The 12,497-nt window shown below is 45.7% G+C and overlaps 1 protein-coding gene across 3 annotated transcripts in view; it reads left to right on the top strand.

The window, feature by feature from the left end:
• PIWIL1 (piwi like RNA-mediated gene silencing 1) overlaps window positions 1–12,497 on the top strand; it is a 394,474-nt gene that overhangs the window by 75,149 nt on the left and 306,828 nt on the right. For all 3 annotated transcript variants that reach the window (XM_056533540.1, XM_056533559.1, XM_056533548.1), the window contains exon 4: window positions 6,643–6,768. In XM_056533540.1, coding sequence (XP_056389515.1) covers window positions 6,643–6,768 — 126 coding nt within the window. The remainder of the gene's footprint in view (window positions 1–6,642; window positions 6,769–12,497) is intronic.

Here is a 12,497-nt window from a genome sequence, read left to right as displayed (position 1 = left end):
CCCAATTTTTGAATTTTTACAAGGGGTAAAAGGATAAAATTTATACTTGAATTTGTAGCCCAATTTCTCTCGAGTAAGCACATACCTCATATGTCTATGTAAATTGTTCGGCGGGCGCAGTAGAGGGCTCAGAAGCGAAGGAGCGACAAGGGGATTTTGGAGAGTACGTTTTTCTGAAATGTTTTTTTGGGGGCATGTTGCATTTAGGAAGCCCCTATGGTGCCAAAACAGCAAAAAAAAAAAAAAAAAAAACATGGCATACCATTTTGGAAACTAGACCCCTTGAGGAACGTAACAAGGAATTAAGTGAGCCTTAATACCCCACAGGTGTTTCATGACTTTTGCATATGTAAAAAAAAAAAAAAAAAAAAATGTTTTTCACTAAAATGTGTGTTCCCCCCCAAATTTTACATTTTTGCAAGGGATAATAGCAGAAAATACCCCCCAAAATTTGTAACCCCATGTCTTCTGAGTATGGAGGTACCCCATAAGTTGACCTGAAGTGCATTACGGGCGAACTACAATGCTCAGAAGAGAAGGAGTCATATTTGGCTTTTTGAGAGCAAATTTTGCTCGGGGGGCATGTCGCATTTAGGAATCCCCTATGGTGCCAGGACAGCAAAAAAAAAAAACGACATGGCATACCATTTTGGAAACTAGACTCCTTGAGGAACGTAACAAGGGATAAAGTGAACCTTAATACCCCACAGGTGTTTCACGACTTTTGCATTTGTAAAAAAAAAATTTTTTTTTTTTTTACCTAAAATGCTTGGTTTAGCAAAAATTTTACATTTTTTAAAAAGGTAATAGCAGAAAATACCCCCCAAAATTTGAAGCCCAATTTCTCCCGATTCAGAAAACATCCAATATGGGGATGAAAAGTGCTCTGCTGGCGCACTACAGGTCTCAGAAGAGAAGGAGTCACATTTGGCTTTTTGGAAGCAAATTTTGCTCTGGGGGCATGCCGCATTTAGGAAGCACCTATGGTGTACGTGTGTATATGTAGTGTTTTACTCTTTATTTTATGTTAGTGTAGTGTAGTGATTTTAGGTTACATTCACACTGACGGCGGATTACACTGAGTCTCCCGCTAGGAGTTTGAGCTGCGGCTGCTGCAGCTCAAACTTGAAGCAGGGAACTCACTGTAATCCGCCGCCAGTGTGAATGTAGCATGTACATTCACATGGGAGGGAGGGGGGGGCAAAACTACAACTCCCAGCATGCACTGACAGAACGTGCATGCTGGGAGTTGTAGTTTTGCAACAGCTGGAGGCACACTGGTTGGAAAATACTGAGTTAGGTAATAGAACCTATTACCTAACTCGGTATTTCCCAACCAGCTTGTACTGATTGCCAAAGGGAATGCTGGGAGATGTAGTTATGCAACAGCTGGAGGCACGCACGTACAACTCCCAGCATGCCGAGACAGCCATTTGCTGTTCCTGAATTCTGGGAGTTGTAGTTTTGCAAGATTTAGAGGGGTTCAGACTGGAGATCACTGACAGTGGTCTCTAAACTGTGGCCCTCCAGATGTTGCAAAACTACAAATCTCAGCATGCTAAGACAGCAAACTGCTGTCTGGGCATGCTGGGAGTTGTAGTTTTGTAATATCTGGAGGGCTACAGTTTAGAGACCACTGTAAGTGATCTTCAGCCTGAACCCCTCTAAATCTTGCAAGACTACAACTCCCTGCATGCCAACACAGCAAACAGCTGTCAAGGCATGGTGGGAGTTGTAGTTTTGCAACTTCTGGAGGGCGACAGTTTAGAGACCACTCTCTAAACTATCGCCCTGCAGATGTTGCTAGGCAACAGACTCCCGGACACGCGGCGTCATACTCCCCTCCACCGCCGCCGTGATCACAGCCGCCGCCGGGTAAGTGACCGTCGCTGCTCCGCCGATCAATAGCAGGGATAGGAGGGTCGGCAACCCTGCCACCTCACTCCTATCTCTTCAAGGGGGATCGAGGGTGTCTTGGACACCCTCGATCCCCCTTATTTTATCGCGGAGCCGCCGTTGATGGGCAGGGGGAGAGCGCTCCCCCTGCAAACACCATAGATGCCGTGATCAGAACTGATCACGGCATCTATGGGGTTAATGCTGCCGGGACCGGCGCGATCGCGACCCCCGGCAGCTGTGGTGGGACTCCGGCTGTGATTGACAGCTGAGTCCCACCCGCGATCTCCTGCGCTGCCCGCGGCAGAGCAGGAGGTCGCTTGGACGTATGCATACGTCCATTTGCGCGAACGTGTAATTCGCCTGGACGTATGCATACGTCCAATAGCGGGAAGGGGTTAAAGTAGAATATGTCACGAAAAAACAATCTCGGAATCAGAATGATAACTAAAAGCATTCCAGAGTTATTAATGTTTAAAGTGACAGTGGTCAGATGTTCAAAAAATGCTCTGGTCCTAAGGTGTAAAATGGCCTGGTCCTTAAGGGGTTGTCAAACTCTTTGGTTTCTCCACCGTAGTATACCCCCGCACCAGACCATGAAAGAAGGAACACAACTGGTTGTATAACCAGTGATGGGAATTTGGTAGAGAATATTTAGTTTGGAAGTCATTCCATTTCGTGACCACTCCAGTAAAGCTGGTCAATAAATCATTAAAACTATAAATTCTGAGTGCTATTCTGAGTTTACGCAACACCTTTCATATCGCCATGGTGTAACTGAACAAGATATTTTTTCTAAGTAAACTGGGAACCTCTTTATAAGGGAGGTGAAATAATGTCTGTAATGAACCCAAAGGACACAGCCCTTTCTCTAGTGACGTGTTAGAAAAGTAGGCAGTGTCATATAGCCAGTCACAAACATGCCTAAAAATAGCTGCTAGATTATATAGTCTTACTATTAGGCAATTGCATTCCACCCTTTTCCTTGCTTAGGTTTAAAGGGGTATTCCAGGCTAAAACATCTTATCCCCTGTCAAAAGGATAGGGGATAAGATGTCTGATCACGGAGGGCCTGCCTCTGGGACCCCCGCAATCTCCCTGCAGCAGCCCGCATTCTATGCGTAGCTGCGTCTGAAGTTTCGGATATCTCCGGGCTTCCGAGACAGGGACGTGACGTCACGCCACGCCCCCTTCATTCACTTCTATGGGAGGGTGCGTAATGGCCGCAATGCTCCCTCCCATGGACATGAATGGAGGGGGCGCGGCGTGATGTCACGTCCCCGTCTCGGAAGCCCAGAGGTTTATGAAACTTCAGACGCAGCTACGCATAGAATGCGGGCTGCTGCAGGGAGATCACGGGGGTCCCAGCGTCGGGCCCCCCCCGCAATCAGACATATTATCCCCTATCCTTTCGATAGGCGATAAGATGTTTTTGCCTGGAATACCCCTTTAAGGTGTAGGCTTAAATTTGTTGAAACTAGCATGGACTCTCCTCACATCAGCATGTTGTAATAATAAAGGAATTGTCTGCAGAAGATAGAGTAACTTTAGATAGCTCATCATTTTTATCGAATGGATCATACCAGATAAAGGTAAATTTTGCCACCTAGTCAATTCCTTTTCAATCTGGGAGGATAGTTCAAGGTGTAGAGTGGGAGCGTTGTATGGCCTAGTTTTATGCCCAAATAAGTAACATAATATTTAGCCACCTGATTTAGCTAATTGTACAGATGTGTGGGACCTGTTACCCAAAGATAATAGTTGGCTCTTGTCTATGTTAACTTTATAACCAGATAAAGAACAAAATTTCATCAGGACATCAAAAACTGCTTGAAGTAGGGTGTCAGGCTTATTTAAATACAGCATTATGTCATCTGCAAAGCAACTCATTTTAACCTCCCCAGGTCATACCTTGAACCCCTCACAAATCGGACATTGTAAGAAGAACTGCTCTAATGGTTCTAAAGCCAAATTATAAAGGAGAGGTGAAAGTGGGTCCCCCTGCCTTGTTCCTTTTTTTTTTTTTTTTTTAGATAAATGACCTGGTAAATGTATAAGTGACGTGGGGTTGAATAAAGCTGTCAAGTAGGTACGAAAGCGTCCTAAAACACTAGCCAGGCCCAGTTAACATTATCGAAAGCTTTTTCAGTTTCCAAAGTCAACAAAAACGGGACCTGGCTGGAGTAAGGCCTAGAGGGGACCTCACCCTGCACCGCCAGGACCGTTATGAAATTGAACACTGCCGCCCTACCTTTTATGAAACCCACTTGGTGCAATCCAATCAGTGATGGCAAAAAATTTGCAAGCCTGTCCGCCAATTTCTTGGAAATTAACTTAACATCAAAATTAATTAATGAGATACCGTATATACTCGAGTATAAGCCGACCCGAATATAAGCCGAGGCCCCTTATTTCACCCCAAAATCCCAGGGAAAGTTATTGACTCGAGTAGAAGCCTAGGGTGGGAAATACATCATCCCCCCTGTCATCATCCAGACCCCCGTCATCATCCCCCCTTCATCATCACTGCCTGTCATCATCCCCCCTTCATCATTACCCTGTCATCATCCCCCCTTCATCATCACCGCCTGTTATCATCCCCCCTTCATCATCACCGCCTGTCATCATCCCCTTGTCATCATCCCACACCCCCCCTTCATCATCCCCTTGTCATCAGCACCCCCCCACCTTCATCATCACCGCTTGTCAATACAGTGGTCTTCAACCTGCGGACCTCTCCAGATGTTTCAAAACTACAACTCCCAGCAAGCCCGGGCAGCCATTGGCTGTCAGGGCTTGCTGGGAGTTGTAGTTTTGAAACCTCTGAAGGTCCGCAGGTTGAAGACCACTGCGGCCTTCGACATCATCCAGCCCCCCCCTCACCCCCTTTAGTTCTGTACTCACCTCCGCTCGGTGGGACGTTAAGGTGCGCTGGTCCGGTGCTGCAGGACTGTCCGGTGGGGAGGTCGTCCGGTGGGATAGTGGTTCCGGGCTGCCATCTTCATCGGGGGGCCTCTTCTCTGCGCTTCAGGCCCGGAATAGAGGCGTTGCCTTGACGACGACGCAGAGGGACGTTGGTAATGAACGTCCCTCTGCGTCGTCGTCAAGGCAACGTGACTATTCCGGGGCCGGGCCCGAAGCGCGGAGAAGAGGCCCCCCGGTGAAGATGGCAGCCCGGAACCACTATGCCACCGGACGACCTCCCCACCGGACAGTCCTGCAGCACCGGACCAGCGCACCTTATCGTCCCGCCGGGCGGAGGTGAGTACAGAACTAAAGGGGGTGAGGGGGGGGGGCTGGATGATGTCGAAGGCCGCAGTGGTCTTCAACCTGCGGACCTCCAGAGGTTTCAAAATTACAACTCCCAGCAAGCTCGGACAGCCGATGGCTGCCCGGGCTTGCTGGGAGTTGTAGTTATGAAACATCTGGAGGGCCGCAGGTTGAAGACCACTGATGGCGGAGAGTTCACTCGAGTACAAGCCGAGGGGGGTGTTTTCAGCACGAAAAATCGTGCTGAAAAACTCAGCTTATACTCGAGTTTATAATGTAGGACGGTAAGCTCCCGGGTGGGTAGGATCTTTTCCCTCTTTATGAAAAACTTTGATATGTGCCATAGTGCCAGAGGGGGGGGGGGGGGGGTAAAACACCCGTAGATATAATATTGTCATAGACAGCTAGTAATATAGGGCTGAGTTTGTCATTTAGCGCCATAAAAAACTCCCCAGCATACCCATCCGGGCCAGGTGCCTTATGATTTTTCAGATGCGAGATCGCCTGGGAGATTTTGGAATTTTTCACAAAGAAATTATGCAAGTATCGACGAAAATTTACCACTAACATAAAGTAGAATATGTCACAAAAACAATCTCGGAATCAAATTCATAAGTAAGGTCAGATTTGCAAAAAATGATCTCGTCCTTAATGGTTAAAATGGGCTTCGTCGCCAAGGGGTTAAAATAAAACAATAAAGAGGACTTGCCTGCCTCCGCTCCCCCAGTGTGCCGGTATCTTGCTCCACTTTTCAGCTGGCTTCTTCTTTCTGGTCTGTCTGTGGTCAGCGTATCACGAGGAGGGTCAGCATCGACTGCATCGATGTCCCGCCTCGGCTGACGATAGGCTGAGTGGCTGTGTAATTCACTGATTCTAGGCATCTAATACTGCTGCTCAGCCTGTCGCCTGCTGAGATGGGGCATCGCTGCCGCCGGCGATTTGCAATTTGCGATTTTTATTGTTTTGTTTAAAGGCAACCCGGGCATAATGGAAATTGTTTTTTTTTCCCCCAGTGGGACTTCTTTAATGTTTAATAATATACAGATGAAACTCAAAAAATTAGAATAGCGTGTAAAAGTTCATTTATTTCAGTAATGCATCTCGTCTGTGGAAGGAAGCATGAAGTGCTCCAAAATCTCCTGGTAGACAGTTGCATTGACCCTGGACTTAATAAAGCACAGTGAACCAAGACCAGCAGATGACATGGCTCCCCAAATCATATAACATATTGGGGATTTGGGGTTTTCATGAGCTGTAAGCCATAATCATCACAATTATCACAATTAATACAGATCACAGCTTGAACTATCTTGCTTTGCATGTAATGAGTCTCTCATATATTAGTTTCACCTTTTATGTTGCATTAGTGAAAGAAATGAACTTTTGCTCGAGTTTCACCTGTATGTGTGTACTCTTTGCTGAAAAAAAAAAGCTTCAGGTACATTAATCTTGTATTAACTTGTTTTCGAACTATAGATTTGGTGGTTTCAGCTGGATTTCAAGATCTAGCAATTGGAGAGCGTGGTGGTCGGAGACGTGACTTCCATGATCTTGGTGTTTGTACTAGGCAGACGATTGAACATGTCAAAGAATCAAAATCAGGTAATGTAATTCTAAATCAGTTCTTAACGTTTTTTTTTTATTATTATTCATATAAAGTATATACTATTTGAAGTTTGGCTGTTGTCGTTTTCGCAATTTCTTACTGATGTCATTCGTGGACATGGATGCTTGTGGCTACAGGTTGCCACCACCAGGAGGTTGATACTAAGCGACAAGTGTTATAGAGCTATACCTCTCCTCCGACAGAGTAAGGGTGCATTCACACCACGTTTGTACAATACGACCATTGGTTCATTTTTGAACTGTATCAGTTTTATTGGCAGACTAAGATACAGTGACAGACCAAGATTTTCGGTCCGACAACGAAACTACATTCGGTCTAAAAATGAGCCGCCCGGAGTCACTATCTTATTCTGTCCAGATCATTCAACTGAATGAAGTGCAGCATGTATATGGCAGTAGTCGGTTTTTAAATTCCTCTGCCATATTCACCAAATGTGGTGTGAATTCATCCTTTTATCAGTTTCATCAAAGTTTCCATAGGAGACAGACCTCACTGTTTATCAGTCTGTTTTCTTTTAGTTAATTTATTTTGTTAACCTCATAAAGACAGTTGCATTGTGTCAACTATTGCAATATTTTCTCGCCTACCAGAAAAAGACAAGTGGGGCGAGCACCAAAGTACCTCTGACACCCAGCAACTGACCCATCTCTGGCTTACTCTGTTCTTCTCCTCTTTGTGCTTGAGTAAAGACTGTGCTACTTCTTTCCTTTTGAGTAATAATGCTATTAATATTACCCCTTTTTGCTATACAGTATAAGGCCTTGTTCACATTTGCTTTGGACCTTCATTCACAGAATTTGTTGTAATAGCGCAGGGGTCTCAAACTCCCGGCCCGTGGGCCATTTGTGGCACGCAGAACCAAATTTTGTGGACCGGGTAGGTGATTTCTTCAGGCATTTAGCCCTGCTTCGGGCAAGCAGCGCTAAATGCTGGAAGACTTCACACACACTGCTACTGCTCCTATATCTCCCTGCAGTAGCCTAGAACGAGCCTTCCTGGAGGGATGTGCGTGATTGGTGATGTCATCGCATGTGCAGCGCAGGACACCGGGGCGCTGACGTCCTGCGTGGCGCATCTGATGACGTTGCCTAACGCGTGCATCCTGGCAAAGAAGGCTCCTTTTAGGCTGCAACAGGGAGATGTAAGTACTGTAGCTGTGAAATTTAACTTGCCTAATTACTTGCCCAATAAGGAAGGACCTGCTCTTCTTAGGGGGCATAATTGTTTAAATAGGAGCCCTACCTGCCGGGAGTAATAGCTATCTGGGGGCCTGTACACCTATTGGGAACCCCTACCTCATCGGTAGGGCTCCCCAGTAGGTAGACAGGCCCCCAGATATATATTACCCCCATCAGTGATGGGGATCATATCTATCTGGGGCCTCTTTACCTACTGGGGAGCCCTACCAGATGGGGGTCATATCTGTATGGAGGCCTATGTACCTACTGGGGAGCCCTGCCAGATGGGGGTCATATCTATGCGGTGCTTGTGTACCTACTAGGTAGCCCTTACCTGATGGGGGTCATATCTATCTGGGGGCATTATATATGAGGGGCGCATGATGGGGGCATTATATGTGAGGGGTGCATGATGGGGGCATTATATATGAGGGGCGCATGCGGCCCAGCCTCTACCTCCAGTGGCCCCCAGATAATTTGAGTTTGAGACCCCTGTAATAGTGGGGCATGAGCAGAGAAAAAAGTAATTGTGCGAAAAAATGGAAGAAAAAAACCCCACCATTTTGTTATTTTAGGGGCTTCCATTTCTACTAAGTACATTTTTCGGTAAAATGACACATTATCTTTATTCTGTATGTCCATACGGTTAAAATGATAACCTACTTATATGGGTTTGATTTTGGAAAAAATCATATCTACATGCAGGAAAATTTATACGTTTAAAATTGTCATTTTCTGACCCCTATAACTTTTTTATTTTTCTGGGTAGGGGGTGGTATGAGGGCTAATTTTTTGTGCGTGATCTGAAGTTTTTAGCGGTACCTTTTATGTATTGATCGGACTTCTTGATCACTTTTTATACATTTTTTATGATAAAAAAAGTGACCAAAAATCGCTATTTTGGACTTTTGATTTTTTTTGCATGTACGCCATTGACCGTGCAGTTTAATTAACAATATGTTTTTTATCATTCGGACGTTTCAGCACATGGCGATACCACATATGTTTATTTTTATTTACACAGTTGTTTTTTTTTATTGGGAAAAGGAGAGTGATTCAAACTTCTATTAGGGAAAGGGGTTAAATGATCTTCATTCACTTTTTTTTTTTTTGCAATGTTATAGCTCCCATAGGGGGCTATAACACTGCACACACTGATCTTTTACATTGATCAATGTTTTTTTTTATAGCAAACCATTGATCATTGATTCTGCCGCTTGACTGCTCATGCCTGGATTTCAGGCACTGAGCAGTCATTCGGCGATCGGACAGCATGGAGGAAGGTAGGGACCCTCCTGCTGTCTTTACCCTCCGATCAATGCCGCGCGCTATTGGCCACTGGTCTCGACCCGCTATGACGCGGGGCCACGTTATAGACAGGGAGCGGGCTGAGGGCGTAATAGGTACGCCCTCCGTCCCCAAAGAGTTAATAAATGTAGTTATAATTTTATTAAGGTAGTAAAATAACATAAAACCTATATAAATTAGGTAAACTTATAACCGTATGGACCTAAAGAATAAATTAAAGATATTGGCCCAGATTTATCAAGCTGTGTGAGAGAAAAAATAGAGATATTTTCCCACATGAACCAATCACAGCTCAGCTTTCACTTTACCTCAACTAGTTACCTGAGCTGTGATTGGTTGCTGGCGGAAAATCACTCTATATTTTCTCTCACACAGTTTGATAAATCTGGGCCATGGTGTCATTTGTACTGAAAATGCACTGCTTAGAATCGGAAGCCCCCAAAATTTACAAAATGGGCAATATACTTAGCCAGCGCAGTGGGGGGGGCAGACATATAGCGCAATATGTACATATGCGCTAGCTATGTATAATATCATAGCGCTGTGAGGGACATATGTGTAGAGAAGCGCTGCAGGGGGACAGATATGTGTATAGAAGCGCTGCAGGGGGACAGTTATATATCACTACATATGTCCCTCACAGCACTATCTGTGAATTGCATGCTATCAGCAGCACATCTATGGCCGGGAAGCGGGCGGCATTGCACTGCCTTTCCCGGCCAGCAGCATCATGTGCTGCTGATGGTATACTGTTCACAGATAGCGCTGCAAGGGATTTATGTATGCGCTCGCTGGGGGGACATATGTAAGCGCAGCGGGGGGCATTAAACATGGCTAGCGCAGCGGGGGGCATTATACATAGCTAGCGCATATGTACATATTGCGCTATATGTCTGGCCCCCACTGCGCTGGCTGTGTATATTGCCCACTGCTGCGCTACCTATAGATCTAGCCCTCCTGCAGTGCATCAGGGCAGCCGGGGAACGCAGTGCAGTGTAGTGCAACATTACAATCCTGTAATAATGACCTTAAAGGGGTTCTCCGGTGCTTACATCTTATCCCCTATCCAAAGGATAGGGGATAAGATGCCTGATCGCGGGAGTCCCGCTGCTGGGGACCCCCGTGATCTTGCACGCGGCACCCCGTTTATAATCAGTCCCCGGAGCATGTTCGCTTCGGGTCTGATTACCGATACCACAGGGCCGACGGCGTGTGACGACACGCCTCCACACCGGGTGACGTCACGCTCCGCCACCCAATGCAAGCCTATGGGAGGGGGCATGGCAAGGCTATGGGAGGGGGCGTGATTACACTGTGGTCGCCGGTAATCAGACCCGGAGCGAACACGCTCCGGGGACTGATTATAAACAGGGTGCCGCCTGCAAGAACACGGGGGTCCCCAGCGGCGGGATTCCCGCGATCAGGCATCTTATCCCCTATCCTTTGGATAGGGGATAAGATGTCTAAGCACCGGAGAACCCCTTTAAAAAACCAGCAGGAGCCCTTAATGGCCCCTCGGTGCTTGCCATTCAGGGCTCCAGGCAGGGTATTTGAAAATGAAAGCAGAACACACACACAATCTACATCGCAGGGTTGAAGTGCACGGACCATGCCGCCCACTCCCCTGGTTAATAACTTTTGATCGCATGGGGTCTCAGACGTGAGACCCAGTGCGATCAATCCCTCAGCCCCTGTACTACTACCACCCAACATGGAACAGACTCTGTTCCATGATGGAGGTAGTAGTACAAGCACTAATCTAGCCTCCCCAGACTCCCGTAACCTGGAAACTACTACTCCCATCAAGGAAACAAGTCTCTTCCATGATGGGAGTAGTAGTTTTACAGCAGAGCAAGAGTTTCCGGATTTCACTCCTTCAGAGCATGCTCAGAATAATTACGGTTGAAAAATGGATATTAAAAACTGGGTACAAACGGCTGACATTATATGCTCATCCGTTTGCCATAGACTTTAATGTTACATTTTTAATATCCGTTTCCATGCTGTTATTTTTGACGGGAGAAAAAATACTGCATGCAACGTTTTTTCCTCGTCATAAAAAACGGAACAGGAAGGAAACTGGTGCAAACGGGTGAAAAAGGATTTAAAAAAAAATCCCATTGACATCAGCTGGAGGCACCCTGTTTTGGAACCACTGGTGTAGAATATCCCTATGTCCATCCCTATGCAATCCCTAATTTAGTCCTCAAATGCACATGGCGCTGTCTCACTTCGGAGCCCTGACATATTTCAAGGAAACAGTTTAGGGCCACATATGGGGTATTTCTGTACTCGCGAGAAGTTAAGTTACAAATTTTGGGGGGCTTTTTCTCCTTTTACCCTTTATGAAAAGGAAAAGCTGGGGTCTACACCAGCCTGTTAGTGTAAAAAAAAAAAAAATGCATTTTTACACTAACATGCTGGTGTTGCCCCATACTTTTTTTTTCCACAAGAGGAAAAAGTAATAAAAGACCCCAAAATTTGTAACGCAATTTCTCCTGAGTACAGAAAATCCCCATATGTTGGGCGTAAAATGCTCTGCGGACGCACAACAAGGCTCAGGAGTGAGAGCGCACTATGTATATTTGAGGCCTAAATTGGTGATTTGCATAGGGGTGGCGGATTTTTCAGTGGTTCTGATATAAACGCAAAAAAATACCCACGTGTGACCCCATTTTGGAAACTACAGCCCTCGCGGAACGTAACAAGGGGTATAGTGAGCCTTAACACCCCACAGGTGTTTGACAAATTTTCATTAAAGTTGGATGGGAAAATGAAAAAATATTTTTTTTTTTTTTACTAAAATGCTGGTGTTACCCTTAATTTTTAATTTTCACAAGGGAAAATAGGAAAAAAAAGCCCCCAAAAATTTGTAACCCCATTTCTTCTGAGTAAGAACATACCCCATATGTGGATGTAAAGTGCTCTATGGGTGCACTACAATGCTCAGAAGAGAAGGAGCGCCATTGGGCTTTTGGAGAGAAAATTTGTCCGGAATTGACGGCCACGTGTGTTTACAAAACCCCCATTGTGCCAGAACAATACACCCCTCCGCCCCCACGTGTGACCCCATTTTGAAAACTACACCCCTCATGTAATGTAATAAGGGGTGCAGTGAGCATTTATGCCGTCAGGTGTCTGACAGATTTTTGGAACAGTCGTCCGTGAAAATTTAAAATTTTATTTTTCATTTGCATAGCCCACTTTTCCAAAGATCT

This window comes from Hyla sarda, chromosome 1 (assembly GCF_029499605.1).
Source record: "Hyla sarda isolate aHylSar1 chromosome 1, aHylSar1.hap1, whole genome shotgun sequence".
NCBI lineage: Eukaryota > Metazoa > Chordata > Amphibia > Anura > Hylidae > Hyla > Hyla sarda.
The sequence above is the reverse complement of the archived record's forward strand: the minus strand, read 5'-3'. Positions and strand labels throughout refer to the sequence as shown.